Source organism: Protopterus annectens, chromosome 17.part0 (assembly GCF_019279795.1).
Source record: "Protopterus annectens isolate FY-2018-M chromosome 17.part0, PAN1.0, whole genome shotgun sequence".
NCBI classification, from domain to species: domain Eukaryota; kingdom Metazoa; phylum Chordata; order Ceratodontiformes; family Protopteridae; genus Protopterus; species Protopterus annectens.
Window position 1 is genome coordinate 668,645,777 of NC_056751.1, and position 27,303 is coordinate 668,673,079.

Sequence of the window (27,303 nt, forward strand, 5' to 3'; positions counted from 1 at the left end):
GAGTATTCTAATTACAGGCCTATAGCACTCATCACCCTTAGCAAAAATTATGGAGAAATGTACTCACTATCAGTTAATGGGCCACTTAACTCAACATAACTTACTAGCTAACTGCCAGCACGGTTTTAGGCCATTTCATAGTACCACCACAGCTCTCCTATCCTTTACTGATTTCATCAATAAAAAACGCAACAATAACATCCTCTCATCAGCACTCTTTATAGACCTGTCAAAAGCCTTTGATATGGTTAACCATCCCCTGCTCATAAAAACCCTAGAATCTCTTTCTTTAGACCCCAAGGCTGTTCACTGGTTCACTTCCTACCTCAGCAACAGGCAACAGGCAGTTCTCTGGGATAACAAACTTTCATTTCTTCTGCCAGTCTCACTTGATGTCCCCCAGGGCTCTATTCTAGGACCTCTTCTATTCTCCTTATTCATAAACGACCTACAAGTAGCTATACCTCAAGCTACATGCATACAATATGCAGACGATTCTACACTCATATGTTCTGCTAAAACCATTTTGGAACTACAAACACTAACACAAAATGTATTTAACACAGTTGAGGCATGGTTCTTAAAACGCTGCCTCCTTTTGAATGCCAAAAAAACAAACTCCTGCTCTTTAAGCCTACTATTAAGTCCTCCTCAATAGATTTCTCTATCTTATCCAAAAATGGCACCCATATATCCCCTGATTCTACCACCAAACTGTTAGGTGTCACTATAGACAATAACCTTACCTTTGATAATCACATTAATAACACTATCAAAACTGTAAATAGAAAACTGGGCTCCTTCTACAGAATTAAAATGTTCTTAACTCCAACAGCCAAAGTTAGACTTGCCCACTCTCATCTTATTTCTACTCTTCTCTATGCTTCACCCATATATACTAACCTAAAGAAAAATAATCTCTCTAAACTGGCTAATACATACAATAGTATTGCTAGGTTTGCTACTGGGAACCAATTTAGAACTCACCACTGTCAGAACCTACAGCAACTCCACTGGCTTGAACTAAAAAACAGGTTGATACTATCCCAACTCACCTTTGTCCATAGGATATTTTACCAACCTAATAACACACCCATACTTTCTAACCCATTTACCCCTTACACTAACCTAAATTCATTACGCTCTTCAAGCAAACTTCTAGTGAGCTTAACTAAGTCTAATAACATCGCTGGTGACTCCCTATTCCCCAATACCATCGGTAAATATTGGAATCTTCTACCTACTGCTCTAACTTCCATTCCCTCCCCTGTCCTCTTTAAACAAAAGCTTAAAAAACACCTAAAAATGCCATGGTTATGCCCATGCTTCAATCCTGACTAATTTTGTGATTTCCACTAATTTTTCTCTCTCTTTAACACTTTCTTTCCATTACTCTCTATTGCTTACCCTTTGAGAAGCTTCTCTCATAATCTCTTTTAATAAGTAGTAACTATTACAATCTATTAAAGAATTTTGGATGTGAAAGTAATTTCCTGAATGTGCTTTACACTTTCCGCAAATGTTTTAATGTTGCAGACCCTTTCTATTTTGTATTTCTATAATATAACTTTATGGTGATGCTCTACCTAGTATGTAAGTATAAATTGTGTAATGTAGTCTAGAATCATGTTTAACCAGCTACTTTTTTATATATATAATGTAACTGTGTTTGTCTCTATGTGGAGCTTTTCTCCCCGGGCCTCTGCTGAAAATGGAAATATATCCAGTCAGACCAGCCCGGTAAACAAATGTAAAATAAAATAAAATAAAATAAATAAAATATATGTGTGTGTGTGTGTGTGTGTGTGTGTGTGTGTGTGTGTGTGTGTGTGTGTGTGTGCATGTGTGTGAGAGTGTGTATATATGTATATATATATATATATATATATATATATATATATATATATATATATATATATATATATATATATATATATATATATATATATATATATATATATATATATATATATATATATATATATATATATATAGATCCATATCTATCTATAAATATATATATATATATATATATATATATATATATATATATATATATATATATATATACATATATATGTGTGTGTGTGTATGTATGTATGGGTCCACTTCTAAAGCTTGAAAGCTTATTAATCTTGAAATTCAAAATACTAAGTCCAAAATCTTGAAAGCTCAAAATACTGAAAACTCAAAATACTGAATTTCATAATATCAAAAAAACTACAGGATATCAACACTTACTATACTCCACCAGAAGTACATAGAGAAACAAATAAAAGGCAAAACATACTAGTTTACTCCAACTATTACCAGGGGGCAAGCCCCACTGCACCCCCCACACCCCCTGCTACTTAAATATATCAACTCTGAGATCGTACTTTACTACACTATGATGAGTTATGTTGTTGTACAGCAAATTAAAAGGGAACATGACTAAGGTTACAACAGGCAGTCATGATGCATGTAATGGTATGCTTGCCATTTTCTTCTGTGGAGTTAGATCTCAGGGTTGATATATTTAAGTAGGAGGGGGTGTGGGGGTAGTGGGAAGAGTAATATGTTTTGTTATGCAGTTGTGCTGGAATATTGTAAGTATTAGTGTCCTCTGTTTTTTCGATATTATGAAAATCAATATTTTGAGCTTTCAAGATTTTGGACTCAGTATTTTGAATTTCGAGATTATGAGCTTTCAAGATTTAGAACTGGACCCATATGTATACACACACACACACACACACACACACACACACACACACACACACACACACACACACACACACACACACACACACACACACACCTATCTTCCAGTTACCATAGGTGTCTCTCAGAGCTATATACTAAGACCCCTTCTCTTTAATATTTTTTTACAAATAAGCTTCACAGTGCCACATACCAAACAAATATAGTACAATATGCAGATGATTCAGCTTTAATATGTACAGCCCCCACAATATCCAGACTGAAAGAAATCACTCAAATTTCTTTCTCTTCAATTGAAACATGACTGAAAAATTAAAACCTATACCTTAAAATCCCAATAAAACCAAAATGATTCTCTTCACCCCAAAACATTATCTCAATCAAAACAGTCTTTCTTGGTTACGTCTGCAAATAATACTAACATTGAGGTAGTATCACATACTAAATTACTGGGCAGTGTAATAGATAACAATCTTACATTTGGTCAACATATTCTTCAAACAATTAGAAAGACCCACCAGAAAAGTTGCTTCCTTTACAAGGCAAAACAATACCTTACAGAAAACCACAGCCAAATACTATTTGCTTCCAACCCTCTTATAAGCCTCACCTATTCTTACAAACTAAGCTCTGCACTAAAATCCAAACTACACTCCTGCTACAACTTCTTCTTTCGGCTGCTCCCGTCAGAGGTCACCACAGCAGATCAACTGTTTCCATTTCTTCCTGTCCTCCGTATCTTGCTCTGTCACACCAACCACCTGCATGTCCTCTCTCACCACATCCATGAATCTTATCTTAGGCCTTCCTCTTTTTCTGTTACCGGGCAGCTTCATCCTTAGCATCTTTTTCCCAATATGCTCTGCATCCCTCCTCAGCACATGTCCAGACCAATGTAATCTTGCCTCTCTGGCTTTGTCTCCAAACCTTCCAACCTGGGCTGACCCTCTAATACACTTATTCCTAATCCTGTCCATCCTCATCACACCCAGTGCAAATCTTAACATCTTCAACTCTGCCACATCAAGCTCTGACTCCTGCCTTTTTGTCAGTGCCATTGTCTCCAACCCATATAACATAGCTGGTCTCACTACACTCTTGTAGACCTTCCCTTTCACTCTTACTGGTACTCATCTGTCACAAATCACTCCTGACACTCTTCTCCACCCACTCCATCCTGCCTGTACTCTTTTCTTCACCTCTCTTCCACACTCACCGTTACTCTGAAGTGCTGATCCCAAGTATTTAAACTCATTCATCTTTGCCACCTCTACTCCCTGCATCCTCATGATTCCTCTATCCTCCCTCTCATTCACACACATATATTCTGTCTTGGTCCTGCTGACCTTCATTCCTCTTCTCTCTAGAGCATATCTCCACCTCTCCAGGGTCTCCTCCACCTGTTCCCTACTCTCACTACAGATCACAATGTCATCTGCAAACATCATAGTCCACGGGGATGCCTGTCTGATCTCGTCTGTCAACCTGTCCATCACCATTACAAATAAGAAAGGGCTCAGAGCTGAACCTTGATGTAATCCCACCTCCACCATAAATGCATCCGTCACTGCAGACCTCACCACTGTCACACTACCCTCGTACATATCCTGTACCACTCTTACATACTTCTCTGACACTCCCGACTTCCTCATGCAATACCACAACTCCTCTCTAGGCACCCTGTCATATGCTTTCTCTAAATCCACAAAGACACAATGCAACTCCTTCTGACATTCTCTGTACTTCTCCATCAACACTCTCAAAGCAAACATCACATCTGTAGTGCTCTTTCCTGGCATGAAACCCTCCTGCTACAACAAAGTAGCTAAATTTGCTACCCACATTGCACACAGAGCTGACCGTTGCCAATCCTTCAAACAGCTAAACTAGCTAGGGCTTAACAGCTACATAACATACTCTCAGCTAGTTATGGCATACAAACAGATCTATTATCCTGAATAAAGCCCTGCATTAAAAAACATATTACTGCCCTACACCCCCACAAGGGACCTCCGTTCTGGGTAATTCACTGGGGACTCACTGTACTCCAAACTCTGCAACACCAGCCCTACAAGTAAAATGACTAACAAACTACAAAGCTATAAAATCCAGCTCAAACAGTACCTTACCCAAGCCTGGTCATCCTGGTCCATCATCAGGTTAAGACCTCTAGTGAAAGCATAAACGTCTTATGGTTTATCACTAAATTTTTGCCCTTATCTACTTGAATCATTACACCATTAACAATTTTCCCTCCTGTACTTGATTCAATACATTTCTTATCACACCTCCCTTAAACAACACTTCTCATCTTTCTCTTTTTCTAACTGCCCCCATCCACTGCTCTACCCCTCCCATGCATCTCCTGTACACCTAAGTTATAAATCTTGTGGATACACTAATTTGGGACAGACAGTGTAAACAGAGCTAATCCTATACCACGCTCTCTCAGTCATATGCTATTACAGATATACTCCTATACAGTACAAAGATTACCAACTTGGCTGAAACACAGTAATGAAGGCACCCGCAATCCTCAGGAAGTGTTTTAATGAATTCCACAACGATAATACACGACAGCAAGTAGAATAAAAACCTCTAATATTCAAATGAAAGAGAAAGTATGTGAACATATGACTTGGCAGCAAAATGATGATGTTTCCTTTACTCCTATACAGTACTAACATCTCCCCTCCCCAGTGCTCTCCCAGATAATTTTATAACTTATTTCATTATAACTCTTGAACTCTTTACAAGCCTGTAATATAATAAAAACTCCCTTCCTACATAACTTTATGACTTACTTCATTACATATCTTGAACTCCTTGCAAACCTTTCTTTGCTATAATGTAAAACACTAAACAACTTTGCAACGATGTTTGCCCTTCTGCACTATTAATCAAATTACTTCTTGCAAGATTTTACAGATGGAAGAACTGTATAGATTTATAACTGTTGATCTAAGTACTTTGTTGTATATACCTGTTTTGTAATTATTTTTATTTTGCCATGGGAAATGTCACTGTTGTTTTCTGAGTAATGTCTGAAATTCACTTGTTAATATAAATGTACTGTGAAGGAACTTTTCTCCCTGGTCATCTGCTGAAAATTGATTCTGCCCATTTGGTCTTTCCTGGTCAACTAAGACAAATAATAAAATAAATACCACCTCTACAAAGAGGCCAGTCACAAGCGGAGTCCCTCAGGGATCAGTCCTTTGACCGCGCCTTTTTGAGTTACTTCTGAGAGGTCAAGGCCAACGCCACCAGTCTCTGGCTGACTAATTTGCAAATGATTGCAAATTGGGAGCCATCATTGAATCTCACACTGACACACATGTTTTCCAGGAGGGTCTGACACAGACAAACAACTGGTGTCAATGCCATGGACTAAAACTAAACGCCAAGAAATGCATAATAGTATCTTTTGGGAAGTCATCCATCCCTGGTTACTATCATATTGATAACATACCCCTTAGAGTTGACCCAGTAGTCAGGGACTTAGGGACACACAGATAGTAATCTAGCCTTTGATTGTCACGTGTCTACAGTGGTGAGGAAATCATTATATGTTGTGCAGCCTATAAACAAAGGTATGGCATCAAAGTCCAAGGAAATCATTTTTCCACTTTATTCGGCATTCATCAGATCTATCATTGAGTAAAATACCCCATTTTGTATGTACCTAACTAGGCATATCCAACAACTGGAATGTCCACAGAGGGTTCCTCACTAAAAGAATACAGGCTGTAAGTAATATGTCCTATGCAGACTGCCTCAAGGCCCTATCCCTGTATTCTGTCTCCTACAGGCTTTTAAGGGGAGATTTATGCCTGGCATACAGGGAATTGTCAGACCCCACTTTGATGGACCTCCTGCATATCCACAAAACAAAGAGTACCAGACTTATCCATTCTAAAGGCTTAAAGCTTGCCTGTGACAGAAACAGGATCTGCTAGAGAGATAGGTATGTATCCCAGAGACTACCCCATCTATGAAACGGGCTCCCCGTCCATGTGAATCAGAGTTCCTACCTAACCCAATGTAAGTGCAACTTGGACAATCAGCTGAGAAACCAGAAATTCATCCCTGGTTTGGCACCTATGTCTCTAATGCAAAAGTACAGTTGCGTACACTTACCATAAATGTAGATGTTCGAGTGTATTCACTGTTGCAGTCATTACATTTGGGTAATATGCTTGCAGGTTGCCCTCAGTTGGCCTGATTAACAAAGTCTTGGGTCCTTCATTGGTTGCTGTCCCTTCTTCCATGACGTCAGGTCGTCAGGGATATAAAACATGCCGCCGATGCCATTACATCAGTTTTTCTTGCCCCAGATGTCAGATGCCCCCCAATGGGGAGCAATTAAACATAAAAACAACAAAGGTATACCTCCAACAAAAAAAGCAAATACACCAAAAAGGCTTTTAAGCATAGTAAAGGAAAATAGAGGTATAGCCAAAAGAAGTAAGGGGGCTGGAGGGATGGTAACCAGGACTGCAACAGTGAATACACTCGAACATCTACATTTATGGTAAGTGTACACAACTGTACTATGTTCTTTGTGTTTCACTGTTGCAGTCATTACATTTGGGTAGATTCCCAAAGCTATGGTTGGGAGGAGGAGTTTAGATAGCATTAGGGCCAGCTATAAGGCCCTGCAAGACTGCAGTGGCAAAGCCTGCTCTAGATTTAGAGAAAATTGGCAAATGATAATGCTTGGTGAAAGCATTACAGAACTCCAGGTAGCAGCTTCTAGGATGTCCCTGGTAGGAACACCTCTGAGAAAGGATGTAGAAGTAGATGCAGCCCTGGTAGAGTGAGGTCAAATCCCCTGGGGGATAGGTTTTCCATGGTGCTTATAGCAGAAATTAATGCAATGGCTTATCCATTTAGAAATGGTTTGTTTTGAAATAGCCTTCCCCTCTGCCCCTGCAGCAAAAGCTACCAGCAGTTGTTCATATTTTCTTTGAGATTTAGTCCTGTCCAAGTAAAATCTAAGTTGTCTGTGCACATCCAAGGAATGCAGAATCTGTTCCCCTTTGTTCTGTGGATTGGGAAAGAATGTTGGCAAATGAATGGACTGATTTAGAGCCACACTGGATACCACCTTGGGCATGAAGGATGGATTGGTTCTGAGGGACACACTGTCCGCATGAAAGATGATGAAAGGCTCCACTGCCATAAGGGCCTGTAAATCAGATACTCTTCTAGCTGAAGTGATTGCTAAAAGGAAAGCTATTTTCCAAGAAAGAAATTTTAAGTCTGCAGTGGCAGCTGGCACGAAAGGAGGTAGAGTGCGTTTCTCTAATACAAAGTTAAGGTCCTACGCTGGGATTGGAGCTCTCCTGGGTAGTCTCAAGTTTTTGTCCCCTCTGAGGTACTGTTTTAGCAGTGGATGAGAAAAGATGGGAGGTTCTGTGTTATAATGAGCTGAAATGGCTGAGGCGTGGATTTTAATGGAGGAAAAAAACAGGCCCTTGTGAAGCATCTCAGTTAAGTATTGTAAAATCTGAGGTAAATTGGGTGCTGCTGTGCTCATCCCTTGAGATTCGTTCCAGCCTCTAAGATGACATCCATCACAGGTTTGCTGAGGGATGGTAAGGAAGAGTTTAAGTAATTAGCCAGGATGCAAGGTTCAGTGTTGGAAGCTGGGGGTGCAGAATCTTGTTCTCCTGCTGAGACAGCGAAAAGGAGTCTGGGGCAGGTGCCATGGAGATAACTGTGACACACTGCGCAGGAGGTGGTACCAGTGCTGGTGTGGCCAGTCTGGAGCAATAAAAATTATCCTTGGTTTGTCCTCTTTGACTTTTAGTAGTACTTTGGAAAGCAGAGGCAGCGGGGGGAAGGCATAGACTGATAGGTTTTCCCAGCTGAAGGACAGAGCATCCACTTTCCAGGCTTGTTCGGTAAGGAGCAAGAAAAAGTTTCCCCAACGGGGTACTTAGCTTTAAGTTGAAGACTTTGGTTCTGAAATTCTAAAACGAAAATTTTAGGAGTCGGCCGACTGGCACTTGCGAACTGCTTCTGCTTCGGGCACCGCACGGCAAGAAAGACTGGTGTAATGGCATCAGCTGCATGTTTTATACCCCTGATGACCTGACGTCATGGAAGAAGGGACAGCAACATACACAGGACCCAAAACTTTGTTAATCAGGCTGACTGAGGGCATCCTGCAAGCAGATTACCCAAATGTAATGACTGCAACAGTGAAACACGAAAAACATCAGGCAACCTGTAAATGGTTCATCTCCCAGGCCCATGCTTACACTTATCAAGGGTATCAGAACTTGTCAGAGATTTGGGATGCATGGTTAGGCTTATAAAGGCCCTTGTGGTCGTTAGCCTAGTAAACACCTATGAACCTATAAATAATAAATACATTTTAACTGTATGGTCTTACTAAGGTAAAACTTTCACTAAAGTTTTAATGTCTATCAAAAGTGGTTTCCCTAATTCAGAATTTAAGAAGCCATTTGATAATCCATCTGATTGTATCAGCTTGATTCACTTCTTTAAAGTCTTCAACCTTGATGTTTTAGTAAATAATTTAAGATGTAGCAGGTTTTACTGTCTATATGTAATTTTTGATTACAAGAACCATTTTCTGCAGAGGCCCAGGGAGAAAATCTCTATCACAGTCCATCTATATTAACTAGTTCTCTTCTATGTGCATCGACTGTGATGATTTCACCTGCACTGTGCCAAAAGTTGGTATAAATACTTGGAAATTGATGAAGGATCAGCAATAAAACATGAACAAATGCAAGTAAAACTTAATGAGGAATATTTTAGAAGACTTAAATTAATTAATCTTAAAAACAGCATTGACATCTAGGAACAAAATCCAAGCTGTAAACCAATTTGCTCTTCCTGTCCTAACTTACAGTTTTGGAGTGATTGATTGCCCCCAAAATGTGTTGGATAAATTAGACATTAAAACAAGAAGGATGCTTCATGCTCACCAGATGATTTATAAAAATCAGTGCATACCAAGATTATATATTGCCCAAAGCAGGGATGGGTCTCCTTGAAATTGATTACATGTATAGATCTGCAGTCGTGCAACTCTACGCATATATGCTGACCTCATGACACCCAAATGTAGTGAAAGTTTTGAAACATGAGGAGTATAAATCTAAGATGACTTCCCTGCTTAACTTAGCAGAAGCATATCGCCATCAAGCAGGAATGGAAACCAAATCAGAAGTAGATAAAAATCAGGCAGTAAATGAATGTGCCAAAAAACAAAAAGAAAGTATATAAGGTGAAGGATCAGATGAAAAGGCAAAAAAATGTGGAAAATGCATATAGTTGCAAGTATAGAAAATGTCTGGAAGAACCTTATGTTGATCAGGAATGAACGCAGGAATGGTTAAGGAGAGGTGAATTCAAACCAAGAGATGAAAGGTTAATACTGGTGGCACAAGATAGTGGGCTACGTACACATTGGTTTCAAAGTACAATGAACATGTGGGAAAAAGAGACAAATGTAGGCTTTGTAAAACAGGGTTGGAAACTGTCGCACACCTAGTTGCTGGTTTTGACATACTAATGGCTGAAGGACGGTATACTGAAAGGCATAATAATGTGGCAAGACTGCTGCACTGGCGATTGTGCAAACATTATGGTGTTGAAGTGGCTGAAAAACATTGGAAACATGAGCCACAAAGCATCAAGGAAATGAAGTTCTACATTACACGCGAAACATGAGCCACAAAGCATCAAGGAAATGAAGTTCTACATCACACGGAAAACATGAGCCACAAAGCATCGAGGAAATGAAGTTCTACATCACACGGAAAACATGAGCCACAAAGCGTCAAGGAAATGAAGTTCTACATCACACGGGAAACATGAGCCGCAAAGCATCAAGGAAATGGAGTTCTACATCACACGGGAAACATGAGCCGCAAAGCATCAAGGAAATGAAGTTCTACATCACACGGAAAACATGAGCCACAAAGCATCAAGGAAATGAAGTTCTACATCACACGGGAAACATGAGCCACAAAGCATCAAGGAAATGAAGTTCTACATCACACGGGAAACATGAGCCACAAAGCGTCAAGGAAATGAAGTTCTACATCACACGGGAAACATAAGCCACAAAGCATCAAGGAAATGAAGTTCTACATCACACGCGAAACATGAGCCACAAAGCATCAAGGAAACGAAGTTCTACATCACACGGGAAACATGAGCCACAAAGCATCAAGGAAGTGAAGTTCTACATCACACGGGGTCATCCATTGCCAACAGTTCAAAAGATAGATGCTAGAAAACTGGATACAGTGGTCCAGGAAAAGAAGACAAAAGTAACATTGATCATTGAAATCATTACACCCAGTGAATACAGTGTCTTACATACAGAGAGACATAAAATCATAAGATACCAGGATTTTCATGCAGAAATGAGGGCAGTGTGGAAAAAAGGATACCCAGACAGTTCCAATAGCAGTAGGAGCAATGATTCTCATAAAAAAGATTTTACAGTCATATTTAGATATGCTGATACATGTATCTCCATATGAATTGCAGAAGGAATTATTACTGAGCAAATTGTGGGTGCTTCAAAAAACATTTTTTGCTAACATCAAAGACTGAAGCAATACTAATTTCACAAACTTCGGTCATAGTTTGACTTAGGAATGGGGTCCATTCCTGTCATGGTATTAGAAACCCAAAAGATTTGGAGAAATTAAAGTAAAGGGATACTGAGTATGCAGGAGTTTGAGGGACTGTAGTTTATGGACAAAAGATAATATTTATTTTCACTAATGATACAGCATGAAAAATACATAGCCTCCTAAAAGGATTCAAAGATGTATGACAAAGAGCTGATGGCAAACTATAAGGTCTACCATGAATATCATGCATGCATACTTCTCAGCCTCTTAGTGCAAGAAATCTGGACAAAGCCTGACACAATGGTGAGACAAAGGCCCAAAAATAGGGACAGATTTTAAATACTGCTCTTATTTTATTTATTTTATTTAAGTTTGATGACCAGGGAAGTCCACTGGGCCATAAAAAGCCACTTTCAGTGGAGCCACTGGGAGAAAAGCTCCAAATATTGCAAGTTACATATTACATGTTACAAAAGAATAACAAAGATTTGTAGAGAACAATTAAAACATTTACAGAAATATAATACATTAAGTTATAAGCTTTTAGTAAGTTAACATTTAAACAGAAGGTTAGTAGCCCTTTTGGAGGTTGGGTAAACTGAACATTAGCAGAAAAAAAAATGTTGTCAAATAAGCTCTTTATAAGTAAACATTAAACAAGTAGTTACTAGCTCTTTGCAGGTTAGGTGGACCATTTTGCATGGAGAGAGTACAAGAAAATTTGATTATGGAAAGTATAGTACATTAGATAGCAGAGAGAAAAACAGTCCCTGGTAGGGCGAGACTGTTTTAGGTTGAGATGAAGCAATAGAATTGGTAAATGGTAATGATTTCAGTGCAGGGTAGAAAGAGATGGGGTGGAGAGGGGTTTATGTTGGAGTGTGACATGGGCATTCCCATTTGGCTGATAGATGAGAGAATAGCTGAGATTTCAAAATTGGTATGGTTTGGAAGGTTGCAAAGTCAGAGGGAGAGTTCCACTGCTTGATTAAGGAGTAGGACAGTAGTAGGTGGCCAGGAGGTTGTGCTGTTTTGTGGACCTTAAGGAGATTTTAGTTTGTGGATCTGAGTTGGTGGTTGGGTATATAGAGTTTTAAGGATTTAGTGAGAGATGGGCAGTTTGTGGGTTTAAAGATTAGCTCTTAGAAACTTAGAAAGTTGATAGAATTACAGGATTTGTCTTAGCATGCATTTTTCTGAAGAATAGAAAGTCTAAAATGCAAATATATGTCATTATTTAGTGACTTCAGTCCTCAGATCATCCCAGTGATTTGACAGAAAACCTCAGATTTCATGAGAAAGTGACCAAAAATATGAGGAAAAATCTGGACAGCTGAGAAGTGTGCATGCATGAAGTTAGCAGTTTATCTATGTCTTCATTTTCATTCATCTCTGAAACTTTAGATTCTAATCACCTTAAGTCATGGCTTGGTTTCTAAGTCAAATAACAAATAAGAGAAAGAGAAAGAACCATTACCTGGTTCTGTTTTGCACTTCAAATTATACTGAGATGAAAAGACCAATCTCAATATGATTGTGTATGACTGTTTAACTTTTGTTAAAATGAAGAAATCAAGAGTGGGTCATCACATGTTGCAAAGCATGAAACATATTATCATCTGACCATATTCTAGACCTTTTATGCATTCATCCCTGTTAATAAAATTAGAATGTCTAAGTATACAACACAGTTAATTAGGTCTGTCATCCTCCTCATATTACCACTGGTCCATCTTTCAGTGTAAAATTACACTGACTGAAATGGATGAGAAATGCAGATAAGAGCTTTATTCTGTTAGTCCATCTGGACACAGATATTTTGAAATCTAGACTGAGCAGAGAGAGAAGAATGATAAAAGCAAAACAGGCTGCAATGAGTTCATGCCGTTCATTTAAACACTACTCATCGTATATTATTTTAGAAAACAACTGCTTCTAGCATGGGGGACATGTTCATCTTATTGATCACTGCTGCATTAGCCTTACCTATATGGGTAAATTACCACAGCTTACTACATTTGGAAGGTGTCTAGAACCCCTGGAGAATGCTCATTGCAAAGCCTTATCTACACCCAGAGTAGGAATCAAGCTTACAGTGCTTTGTAAAAGTAGGTACTGAGAACCAAGATGAAGCTTCTAGACTACTCTAGAATCCAACCTTTCCAAAAAGCCATAGGTGAAGCCAATGCCATGGTAGAGTGGGCCTTCACACTGCCTGGAAAAGTTTTGTTATGGCGAGTATAATAAAAGGTAAAAACCATGGTGTTGGGGTGTATCAAACACCCCTGGTTTTGTGTGAATAGATCCACTCTGTGAAGAAGTTCATGTTAATTATCTCTGTTCATTTCCAAAAGAAGGGACAACCATAGTTGCCTGGGCCAGAAGGCAGTCTCCACAATAATCTTAGGGATTCCTTCTGAATGTTTAACAAATTACAAATCATATCAAATCACAAAAACAAATCAAAACAGTAAATACAGTGATTGTGGATTAACATTTTATTAAGTTCAGGATTTAATCCATTGAGGGTCAAGGGCCTTGATAGAGCTTAGTGGTTTCAAAGCTGGGGTAGATCTACTAGGACTACAGGAGGACTGAGGTCTGATTCTCAGTAGTGACTGTAAGTTTGCTGAGAAAAATGATCAAATCTTTGCTTTGTCTATGGTTCCTTCAGCTCTTAGCATAGAATATATGGAAGGCTAGCAGAGCTTCACAAACATCAATTGTTTTGTCGGTCTACTATGGCTTGATTACCACAACCATCTTTATAATTAGTTCTTCTAAATGATTACAATACATGTACTCAAGGTCATTTTGTTTACATTTTCTATAATTCACTTGCATTGCATTTATTTTAATTCCTCTATAAACTGGATAACGAAAAAAGGGAAAAAAAAACGCTGCCAAAAATCCACGAATATCAACCAAGTTTAGTTTATTGTAAGCGCTTTCGTGCATCTATGGTAGATGCACTTCTTCAGACAAAAACATACAGCCAACAACCAAAACATATAATAGAACCAATCAATTAATTAATTAGCTAATTAGCTACTTAGTATAATAAACATTAAACATTTTTTTAAAAAGTTTTAAAAAAGTTTTAAAAAAGTTTTGAAAAAGTTTTAAAAACTCAATACACCCTACTGGTTTAAATTAATAACCACAGCACTATTAACCAAATACAAATACGTTAAGGCTATAATATTTTAAAATTTAAGAATCAATTAACGTTTCCTCTATAAACTGGCTAAAATTTCTCTAAGTATTAATTTGCATCTATTCTTAACCAATGTTTTCATATTATGTCTAATTTGGTGCGATTATTTAAACCGCAAATATTTTATTATTTTTTGAAGACTGTAAAATTATTGTTCTTAAAATGTTTTGTAATACTTTGAAGATGTTCTTCCCGGGGCTCTGCTGAAAATGGGCTCCTACCCAGATGGACTTTCCCAGTAATCAAATGTCAATAAATACATTTCTTCCATACTGTTGTATGACATCGTCATTATTAGTTTGTGCAAGAATAAGGCCGAGATCATATCTGACAGGAATCATTTATAATCTTTATACCAACCCAGTTAGCAAATTAAGACAATAATAATTAGACAACATTTTCAGATTGTTGCATGTCCAGTAAGAGGAGAAAAAAAACTAAGGTCATTTTGTTACAGAGAATGTTCTGTTAGTGAATATTCAGGCAAAGGCTAATAAAATATAAACCCTTAAAAAAGGGGAAAAAGCTTAGTCTTTAAAAACATGAGAAGAAAACTTCAGATGATAACTGGTTCTGTTAGTAACACCTTTGTAAAGTCTGTGGTTTAGGAAGGATTTGTTTGGATGTCACGTCTTGTGCTACTTGTAGTGATAACATGTTTTATGAATTTCATTTTAGTGTTACTCCAAGCATTCACATTATTTCTTGAACTATACGCAGAGTATAAATAATAGTATTTTCACTGTAATGAAAGGTTTGTTTGCCTTTAGGCAAAGACTTTAATCCTTTTGAACTACTTTGCATAATCTTGTAAATTCTGCCAGATAATACCATTCAAAATGTTATCACAGACTGAAGTAAGTCATCCAGTTTGTGTTCATTAAAAGAGTTAGTTCATAGTTTGCATACAACAGAGTAGGAATCACTACTAAAAACAGTTAATATTCAAATTTCTAGGGCATTAGGTTGTGTGAAGGCAAGGTAAAATTATTTTGTGATGAAATTTAGACATTCTGATTTTGCATACAATAATATATATATCAGAAATAATAGTCGGTGACAATAAGATCGAAAATATTAAAATCATTATACATCGTACACAATATACATGACTTTGAAATAATATAATTCAATGCATCTTAACGATTTTTAATTGAAGGACAGTTTTACATACTTCTAGAATGTAGTGAACATTGTACTCCATTTTGCCTGTACAACTTGGTCATGCCTTTAGATTTGGGCAGGTTGCTAATTTGTAACTTTAGTTAAAAAGATATTGTATCATTCAACCACATCAATCAGTGGTAGCATATAAATGCAGTTACTGTTCACCACAACAGACAGTGCTCTGATGTGATAAGAAATATATGTTTAACTGCATACTGGTAGCTAAAATATAAGAGTATGTAATATGTTCAATCATGTTGTAGGCAGGCAATAAACAGTACCAGTCCTTTGCCCTTAAAAGTTTTGGATAGCTTCTTATTACTGAAAAGAAAATCCTTTGTTTTAGCTATTTTTCTTCATAAATGTCTAGTCTACAGTGCTTATACCCCATTTGCCAGTAAATGCATTCCCCATATAATTGGGTTTTAGTTGTAAACAGACATAAGTGAAAACTTATATTTTGTGAAGGAGCTCATGGACCATCTCACAGATATTTACTTCCTTCAGAATTTAGGAATATCACTGACAAGTTTCCTATCCAAAAGGGATGTGTATAAATCCTATTTATGGTTTTAACATTTGTTTTTAAAATGTATACATTATTTGCTAATTTATAGTTAGTTTACATTGATAGTCTGCACTGGATTTACACTACAGCAATACAGTATTACTTTTCTTTTTTTCTTTTCTGTGTCATGTTTGCTGGCAATTTTTCAACCTTTCATTCATTCATGATTTAATTTTCCCTCCAGTTACCATTTTTACCTTGTTTGGGGTGATGGAGACCATGAAACTACCTAGCACTTAAAGGGTACAAGACAAGAAACTAATCCCTGATAATCACCATTCTATCACTTGATATACACACATACACAAACACCTTACTTGCACACTAGTTCAGCTGTGGCATGTGGGAGGAAAATGATGCACCTAGCAAAACTCATTCAGTCATAGGATTGTAGGATCATAGGCCGCAGTGGTGAGAGACCCAAATCCTAACCACAGGAAGGACATGTAGAATTCAGACAGAAGGCTTTCCAGTTAAGAGCTGAAGTGTAAACCTAATTTAACAATTTTTTTAGATTATTTTATTTTTATTTATTTATCAATTTATCTGAAGTTTAGTTTCAGCTTTTCTGGCAAAATGTGATGATGCATTGACCAGATGATCTAAGACTGATTAGTGACCCAGGTGTTGGGCGGATCCAGCCAAGGATGCAGGTACGGCAGAAGCAGGTAGTGCAGGCTTGTTGACCATAGGATGACAGAGATAATGTGGTCTGATGCAACAGATTCTTTCAGTGAAGCAGGAGTAAGCTGCACAGCATACAGGTTGGAGAGATGTTCCTGGGTCTGCCAAACTGCAGCAAGAAGCCTTCCAGGGAGTGTGTACAGATGAATGTACATCCTTGTGGAGTAGAAAACATTGTAGACATCCATCACAGACAATATGCACATCAGCCTGTTTGGGGTGAGGTTTTAGGCCACTCTCAGAAAACACTGTTAGCTGCCTGGATTGATGGTCCTTTGTTATTGGATCTTCTCCCAAGGGGGGAGCTAATGGACTGATTAATTAGTGTCATAATGATTGTTTTTAGCAGCTGAGAAAAGAATATTGTAAAAACTGTCTGAAATTTATTAACAGGTTTGATGAAACTGTCCCAAAAGGATCAACTTCAGCCACTGCTAAGGCCAGAGACAAATCCAAGACATTCTGCTGCTGTTCCTGTTCCTCTTTGCTCTGTACTTTAGTATGCATCTTAACTTTAGAGCACCTTGTCCTTGCTTATGTGTTTTTGTTTCCTCATTTCTGTTTCATTTCTATATACATACTTGACATCTTTCTTCTGCAGTTACCAATTGTGTTACCATTGTCTATGTCTAGGGTGGTGTCTGAAATGTATCATTGAACCAGTTAGTATATTTATTTTGTGCAGATGTGGAATGGCAGTAAGGGAAAACTCCCCATGAAAACTCTTGTTACATGCTGTTCTTTAGGAATATATATAACTTTGTGATTCAATATTCATTTGCACAGCTACACTTTAAAAAGTTGTAAGGATGACAGTAAGGATACTAGTACTGTACCCATTCTCACACATGAGGATAAGCTTCTGTACAGATACCAAATTCTCTCTCCGTGGCACCCCACTGTAAAAGCCACTTAATTCTTTGCTGAAATGATAGAATTATCCAAGGTAATGGGAGTATCTAACTTAAGTACTAGTCAGTAATGGAGCCACGCCACATTTTATCTTTCACTGCATCCCATATGGGGCAGAGTACTTACCAGTGGTGACCAGTAGGTGAATAACAACACTATCATACTTTAGACTGTGATAACACATTCCTTTCCAGCTGTCAACTCCAATATTTTAGACTCATGCAAGTAAGTCACTTCTACCTTTCCTTACATATCTTGGTGAGATGAGTAGCTTTTCTGCTTATTGTGAAACAATCGCTCACACAATCATTACCAGTTTTTACCGAGTAGTCTGCAAACCTTAAGGGCTTGTACTCTGTCTGAGTATCAGAGTTTACTTTAGGTCTGTACAACTCTGGTATGTTGCTCTGCTTAAAAAGCACACTTTACTTGCATTCTGAATCAACACCCATTTCCTTAAATTATTTAGTAGTGGTCATGTGGTTCAGTTTCATATCTACCTAGTCTTCAACTGTCCAGATTCTAGAAGAAAACCCCTATTAATTACTTGAACATTTGCTCCACCACACCTAAAAATGGAATTACTTTGAGAGATTCTAAGTAAATAGTACCAGCATTTGAAAAGCGTCCATACTCTAAGGTTCTTTCTCTAAATATTTTTCAATTTTACTACTACGGTCAGTCTGAATATAAAAGTTGAGGGGTAACTAATGGGTAGTAAAGACAGATGCCCTGGAAATGACCATGCATAAAATATATACCTCTTGCAAGGGTCAGTAACAGCTGTTCTTGTCAACTTGGAATACACCTCAATTAAAAAGTAAGAATACCCACAACAAATCTGCAGCACTAGATTTGCTGTAATCACATCAAGATGCACAGCTGAACAACAATGACAAAAATCAGACAACCGACGATGCCATGAATGGAAATATCTGGGTACTGCTCCAGAGCTGGGCTCACTGTGAAAAGAATGTAAAGGGGTGAATCCCACAAAATGAGAATGCAAAGAAAAGAAATGGTTGGCAGGTACAATCGAGATTACCCACTAAGCAAGCTCAATGAAAGTAAGGATCTCTGCATTATAAGTATGAATTGCAAATAAGGTAAATATCTCAGTAGTGCTTTAAAAGTATAATATAATCAGCTAAGGCTGCATAGACAGGAAAGTGACATTGTAGAATATAGAAACATGGTTCTGGTACCATTGTGTTTTCAAATGGATTGTGCACTATCCCAAAACTAATCAAGAAAGATGATAATATTGCATGAGTATGACCAGAGGACACTCTGTCTGTAATTGCATGCTGTGAGATCTTATGAGACTAGAATCACCAAGTTAACATCTGGGCAGTGGCCAGGTAAAAATTAGGCGATAAAGCTTAAGTGCGAACAGCAGAAAGTCCTAGTGCAACGAAAGAGGGCAGTGTTAATGTACAAGACCAGTGACTGAATGGATCAGGACTCTCTCTAACTGACCTTCTTTAGAATGATTTATTTTGCTTATAAATGTGACTCTGGCTGCATTAATTCATACAGTATACTAGTTCGGTCTAATGCACATCAGGTAGTCAATAGGAAAGCTGCAGAAAGACTATTTATTTTAGAAAAGAAATGTAATTTAAGACATACTCACTCCAACAGATGCTGTACTGAGCTCTCGCATTGCATTTAGGTGGTTTAATCCCTGGAGAGGCATGTTTTCATCTGTCTGCAGGAAAGATTAAAATACAAAGTGTTTACCTGTTTTGTATGTGCTTTTGGTACATGATGGCTTTCTGCAGTTCAAATGACTAAGCTTCTAAGTTACAGACCCTAACTACTATCTGATGTCCTCCACTTTGTTATTACAGGGACTTACTCATCTCTCCATTTTCAGAGATGGAAAGCTGAGCTCATTGAGTCCCTGGCCATGGATATTATTATTTTTTTTTTTAAATGGAACAAAGCGAGGGTTGAACATGACTATGTCCATGCCTTAGATGGCAAGGGTCCAGCATACATAATGAGGAGATGATAGCACCCATGTGACCCCTATATGTCCAATGATTTGCACTGGATTCATATCCCTCTCACTTCACCTGTAATAGCTTCAAAAGATGCATGCTCTTCACTCCCGATGCAGAGGAGTTTTGATGAGATGCAATGGGCTTGGCTTATTAATATTCATCTCAACATTCCAGGCTTGATCATAAACCCACTTTTTTCTGAGCATTCTAAATGAAACCCAAACACTACTATCACAAAATTTGTTAAAAAAAAGATTAAATGATCTCCATACAGAATGCTAGACTGTCTTAATGATGAAGTCAACAAGAACATTTGAGCAGCACTGCAGTTCATTGACTAAGAATTCCACTTCATAGCTTCAGGATTTGAGGATCAGTCCTCTCTGTCTGCTACTGTCAGCATGGAACTTGCATGATCTCTCAACAGATGTATGGGTTATTTCTGGATACGCCAGTTTTTCCCCATGTTAAGCTCAAATTATCATTTCATACTGCATTTAGGCCTAAAATATGAATGTAATAAACTGCAGTCTACAACCGACTAGTCCATTTACCATGTAAGAAACAAAATTATCAATTAATTAAAGGTGCTGTATGAATAAAAGAGTGGCTTCTGATACCTGTTCAGAATAAAGTCATTAGTGTCAACCAAAAAAACGTTCCAGAAAAGACTTGAAAGCCAAAATCATTAATAAAACTCTACAAGCTAGGTAGGGAAGGTAGCTGCATGACTATGGTGAAAATTATTATTAACTTAAATGTTTTTAATCAGTTAGATCCCTGAGATATAAGTCTATTTTACTGGGAGCTGTTTGGGGTTACAAGGAAATTTTTTTTGCTCAAGGTTTCATTTGATGCAAGTGTCTTAGTCTCTATACTATATTGCACAGTGACTGTGATGGCTATGGAATTAATTGAAATCATAGCAGGACTTTTCAGCGATACATGGCAGACAGAAGGGCGGGCATGACAGAATGTACACAGTGCTATAAGCTACCCTTTGACACAGTTAGGTGCCAGTTATGCAGCATTGTCATAAGTACAAAATGGAGGCATGGCATGGTCACCTGTCATAAACACAAAATGGAGGCATGGCCACCCTTCCAAATATACCCTCAGGTCCTCAACCTGTCTACACTTACCTCAATGTATGATCTCTTAGTGTGAGAGGCACTGCCACCCTAACCATCTGTGTGCAACTCACAACTTCTCTGGGCATCCTTAGAGAGGAGTTAGTACACATAATTGATTGGAGTGTGAGGAGTGTAGCCACAACACTGGGGGAGGGGGTGCAGAGGGGGTTGTCTTCAGCCTCTGCCTGCAACTCTCTTCTCTCTGAGCATCCTTGGACTGATGGTTCTTTCCCTGCATATCCATTATATATTTTGGAGTGATGTTTTTTCCCTGCATAAGCATTATACATTTCTCTGCCTTCCCTTGGCGTTTTTACCTAGTATTTTTTTACTGCTGCTCCCTCACTGACCATCGAGTCTACCCTGAGTGGTCCATTAGTCATCCTGCTATTATATGCTGTTGCTATCGGTGACAGAACAGAGATGAGGACTGGGATCACATCAACATCCTTGCAGAGTTATGGTTCCTCACCCTCCCAGCCAGTAGCACAGCAAGGGTGGGGCAAAGGGGGGAACCGTCTGGGGTACAAAGTATTAAGTTGTGCAATCCAGAGACTAGCAATTACTGAAATTAGTGAAATGCAGGTAGAGAAAGTCTCTTGAATTTACCATTTTTGTTTGGCTCTACACTTGAAGCTGGGGGGGGGGGTGGCATGCCTATCAGCTTTCTGCCATTTGCAGAAATTCTTTTTTTTTTTACTGTTTACTTGAAGAATTGAGGGGTTGAGGTTCTAATTTGTGGGACCTGCACAGGGCACTACTACGCTTCTGCTCCTAACTACAAAGTCCACTATCAAAACATGAAACCACAGGCATGCTGGACACATGCTTGTATAAATGGAATGGTTCTCAGCTACAGTGCAGCGCTGTGTACACAGGCATGCTGGATACATGCTTGTATAAATGGAATGGTTCTCACCTACAGTGAAGAGCTGTTTACACAGGCATGTTGGACTTGAAATGGGTTAGGGAGGAGCTCTGCTTCTCATGGATAGGGACCCTGTTCCATAGACAGAGTTGTCTCTGGGATACATACCTGTCTTTCTAGCAGGTCTTGGTTATATCACAAGCAAGGTTTAAGTCTGTAGAATGTTTGTTTTGCAGATATGCAGGAGATCCATCAGAGTGGGGTCTGACAATGTTCTGTATGCCAGGCATAGATCTCCCCTCAAGAGCCTGTAGGAGACAGAATACAGGGGTAGGACCTTGAAGTGGTCTGCATAGGACATTTTACTTATGCCCTGTATTCTTTTACTGAGGAACCTCTGTCGATGTTCCAATAGTTGCATATGCCTGGTTAGGTGCATACCAAAGGGGGAATTGTACTCAATGATAGGTTTGATGAATGCCGAATACAGTGGAACAATGCATCTGGGAGAGACGGTGCTTCTGCTGTAACTGTGATATATTTAAATATCTACTGCTATGGCAAGTTTACTTTCACAACTGTACTATGGTCATCATAATCACTGTTGCAGTAACCTAAGCAACATGAGATGAATATCAGAGCTTAGAAAGAAAGGGAGGAGAATGAAGGATCAGACTCCAGGAACCCCCAGAGAATAGTCCTGGCAATTACTGATCTGTACCTAGAAAAGGAATCCAGTTTGTAATGCTAAGCAAAAAATGTGTACAGATGACCAAACTGCTGCCTCTAGCATATTTGTATCATCCAGCCCTTTCCCAAAATAAGGCCACAGAAGTAGCTAGAGGCCTGTAGAGTGGGCCCAGACTTTGCATGCAATTATCTTGTAATGGTGAGAAACACAAAAGTTAATAGCATAAGACAACCATTGAGAAGTGTTCTGTTTTGATACTGACTCTCCATTTTTCTTACCTTCATAAGAAATAAATTGTTGATTAGAACTACTGAAAGTTTTTGACCTGTCAGTGTGTATTTGGGTTGCTTGTATGCATGCAGAGTGAGTTAAAGTCTTTCTCCTCAATTTTTAGTTTCTGGAAAGAAAACAGATACAGGAATTGTTTGGATCTATGTAAACTCTGAAATAATCTTAGTCATAAAGGAAGGATTTTTTTCTCAAATTTACCCAGTCTTTGTGAAAAATGAAGTAGGGATGATTCACCATAAGATATTGTAATTCAGATAATTTTTTGGTGAAGTCAGAACAGTAACACTGTTTTCCCAAGATAAAAACTTCAAATCATCCTCATGTGCAAGTTCAAAATGAAACGGTGTGTTTTTTTTCCTAACACAACATTAAGATCTCAAGAACGAAAACCTGCTTTTTAAGTGGCCAGATATGTAAAAAGTACAGTTTTGTACCTACCATAAATGTAGATGTTCGAGTGTTCACCCTGCTGCAGTCATCACATTTGGGTTATCCTGTCATCAGGCGGTCCCGCAGTCAGCTAGAATTCCAAAGTCTTGGTCCGGCATCGGTTGCTGTCGCCTCTTCCCTGACGTCAGTGCGCCAGGGGTATATATAATGCAACCGACACCATTTTCTTCAGTTTTTCTTGCCCCAGATGTCAGGTGCCCCCAAAAAGGTGGTCAGAATTAGTACCAAATGGTGTGAACACTGCACAAACACAAAATCCCTTCAGCTATAAGCAAATACATCAGTAAGGCATAGCAGAGACTTAGCCAGTAGATCAGAGGGGATGGAGGGAGGGTAACCTGGACTGCAGCAGGGAGAACACATCTACATTTATGGTAGGCAAAAAACTGTACTATGTTCATCGTGTTACCCTGCTGCAGTCATCACACTTGGGTTGAATCCCAAAGCTAAGGTAGGGGGGAGGTATCATAGAGGGTTAGTGGAGGCAATAAGGCCCTGCAGAACTGCAGTGGTGAAGCCCGCTCTGGACTTAGAGTAAAGAGGTAAGTGATAGTGTTTGGAAAAGGTGTGTACTGAACTCCAAGTTGCAGCTTCTAAAATTTCCTTGGTTGGAACCCCCCTGAGAAAGGCTGTAGAGGTAGCTGTTGCCCTAGTAGAGTGGGATCTAATGGTAGCAGGAACTGGTTTCCCATGATGGGTATAGCAGAAATGTATGCAATGACCTATCCATTTAGAAATGGTTTGCTTAGATATAGCCTTCCCTTGAGAAGCTGTAGCATAGGATACAAAGAGCTGGTCAGTTTTTCTAAAAGCCTTAGTTTTGTCCAAATAGTAACGAAGCTGCCTGTGAATGTCCAAGGAATGCAGGAGTCTCTCACCTTTGTTCTGTGGATTGGGGAAGAAGGTGGGTAAGTGGATGGTTTGGTTTAAAGCTACACTGGAAACCACCTTAAGCATAAAGGAAGGATTCATAGAGAAAATCTGTCTTGATGAAAAATGAAGAAAGGTTCCACTGCCATTAGTGCCTGTAGCTCTGAGACTCTCCTAGCTGAAGTTATTGCTAGGAGCAGGGCAGTCTTCCATGATAGGAACTGAAGATCTGCAGAGAAAGCTGGTTCAAAGGGAGGTAGCGTTAGTTTTTCCAGAACAAAGTTGAGGTCCCATGTTGGTGTAGGAGCTCTCCTGGGTGGTCTAATGTTTTTTGCCCCTCTGAGGAGCTGCCTTAGAAGAGGATGTGAAAATAAATGTGGATCCGTGTCGTAGTGAGCTGAAATAGCTGAAGCATGGATTTTAATTGAGGAAAAGGAAAGTCCTTTGTGCAACATCTCAGCTAAATACTGTAGAATGTGAGGCATGTGAGGCTGAATTGTGTCTTGGCCTTTAGCTTGGTTCCAGGCACAAAACCTTTTCCATTTGTCCGAATAAGCCTTCCTGGTGCTTGGCCTCCTGGCTTCCAGAATAACATCCAGAACTGCTTGTGAAAGAGGAGCTGGTTGGATGTTTAGTTGATTTGCCATGCAGCCAGATTTAAAGTTTTGAGATGGCTGTGAAGAATCTGTTTGTTTTGTTGTGTGAGCAAATGGGGTATTTGAGGTAATATCCATGGTGGGCTGTGGGCCATATTTTTCAATAGCGGGTACCAGTGCTGGCGTGGCCAGTCTGGGGCTATGAGAATCAGTTGTGGTCTCTCCTTTTTGACCTTCAAAAGAACCTTTGTGAGGAGAGGTAATGGAGGGAAGGCATATGCTGTCAGGTTTTTCCAACTGAAAGAGAGAGTGTCCACTTTCCAAGCTTGATGGTGAAATGTCCTTGTACAAAATTTTGTCAGTTGGTAGTTTTGAGGACTGGCAAACAGGTCTATGTTTGGAAGGCCCCATTTTTGAGTTATCATTGTAAATATTTGTGGATCTAGTTTCCACTCATGGGGATCTTTGATGTTTCTGCTGAGGTCGTCTGCCAATGTGTTCTTCTGTCCTGGCAGGAATTGAGCTTGTAATTGGACTTGGTAGGCCAGAGCTGTGTTCCATAAGATCATTGCTTGCCTGCATAGAGGGTAGGAATGTGTACCCCCTTGTTTGTTTATATACCACATTACTGTGGTGTTGTTCATCCTTATTGCAAGTTGTCCTGGATGTAATAGATCCTTGAAGGCTGTCAGAGCTTTCTGTACAGCTAGCATCTCTTTTTGATTTATGTGCAGTTTTCTTTGATCTGCAGTCCATAGGCCTTGAATGCATTGTCCTGCCATGTGTGCCCCCCAGGCATAGTCTGAAGCATCTGTTGTGATAGTTTGCCTGGCTGGGGGCAAGGTGAAAGGCTGACCCTTGTTCAGGTGACATGCCTGTGACCACCATAGAAATTCCTGTTGTAGGCAGGGAATGAGAGATATCATTGTGTCCAAGCTGTGGCTGTGTTGAGACCATACGCTTTTTAGGTACCACTGTAATTTCCTCATATGCAGCTTTGCAAATGGTATTATTAGTATGCAAGATGCCATGAAGCCTAAAGCCTGCAGAATTTTTCTTGCAGTTAATTGGGTCTTTGTTGCCATTGTCTTGAAATATTGAGTCAGTTGTAGTTGCTTGTCTGGCGTAAGATAAGTCTTCTGGGCCATTGTATTCAAGCTGGCACCCAGGAATGTCATTTTTTGTGAAGGTACTAGTTTTGACTTCTTTTCATTTACTGTGTACCCCAGACAGTTTAGTAGATGCTTTACAAAGGCCATATGATGTAAGAGAATGTCTTTGCTTTCTTCTTGGATGAGGCAGTCGTCCAGGTATGGATATATTTGAATTCCTCTTTGTCTGCAGTATGCAATTACTGGTGCCAGGCATTTTGTGAAAACTCTGGGCGCAGTAGATAAGCCAAAGGGTAGTGCAGAGAATTGGTAATGGGTTGAACCTGCAATGAAACGGAGGTATCTTCTGCAACTTTGTCTGATAGGGACATGCAGGTATGCCTCCTTGAGGTCCAACGTTACTAGCCATGTTTCCTTGCCCAACATGGGATGTTAGCATCTTGAATTTGGGTACTTGTAAGTAAGTAAGTGTTTAGAACTGAAAGGTCCAGAATTGGTCTCTAGGCATTGTCATTTCTGGGCACTAGAAAGAGTCTTGAGTAAAATCCTTGACCTTGCTCTAGAGTAGGTACCAGTTGAATGGCTCTCATGTCCATGAGAGCTGTAATTTGCTTTTGTGCCTCTGCCCATTGATTTTGTGGCAGGTTTGGCATTTCTCTTTTCATTGGCAAGGTGTGAAAGTGGAATCTGTATCCTCGTAAAATTATGTCTAGGACCCATTTGTCCTTTGTGACAATGTGCCAGTTGTCTGCAAAAAGTGTGAGTTTTCCCCCCAAGGGGCCTGCCAAGAGAATATTGCTTGGTCAGATGAGGTGCAAGTCATTGAGTTTACCTTCTGGTGGATTGAGACCTGTCTTCTCCTCTCTTCTGTGTTGTAGTGCCCCATTGGCGAGGTTTATACTGGGCTTGTGGTTGTCCTCTGCCCCTTGGGCGTCTGTATTTTCCCCTCTGAGGTTTGTCAGTGGCTGGAAAGGACCAATTTTTTGTTGGCCAGTTTCTGCTGAAGTGAGGGGGTTGTACTTGTAGGAAATCTTTGACTGTCTGCATAGATTTTGCCTTATCTTCCATTTTCTTTAAAACTTTTTCTGCTTTAACTTCAAAAAGAACATCCTGCTGTAAGGGAGCATCTAGTAGTTTTGCTTTAACATGATCAGGCAGAGTTTGTTCCTTTAACCAAGCATGCCTACGTATAACAGACCCAGTGACAGCTGCTCTGCAGGAGGCCTCCAAAGAATCAAACCCACATTGTAAGGTATGTTTGCCCACCTGCTCAGTAGCGTGCAACAGATCCTGTACTTCTTTCAATTCAGATTGTTGAGGGAGGGAGGTTATTCTTTGCTTCAACTGAGAGATTAGAAATTGCTGATACTTAAGCATATGAAATTGACAATTCAGTGCCCTC

The 27,303-nt window shown here is 39.2% G+C and overlaps 1 protein-coding gene across 2 annotated transcripts in view; it reads right to left on the reverse strand.

Annotated features, from left to right (window-relative positions):
• The window catches only part of NECTIN4 (nectin cell adhesion molecule 4), a 535,597-nt gene that overhangs the window by 10,672 nt on the left and 497,622 nt on the right, over positions 1 to 27,303 (reverse strand). Inside the window, exon 8 of one of the 2 annotated variants that reach the window (XM_044059484.1) lies at positions 19,518 to 19,592. The exons of the other annotated variant lie outside the window; for it this stretch is intronic. Within the exon in view, the coding sequence (XP_043915419.1) occupies positions 19,518 to 19,592 (75 nt within the window). The remainder of the gene's footprint in view (positions 1 to 19,517; positions 19,593 to 27,303) is intronic. 2 annotated transcript variants of the gene reach the window in all.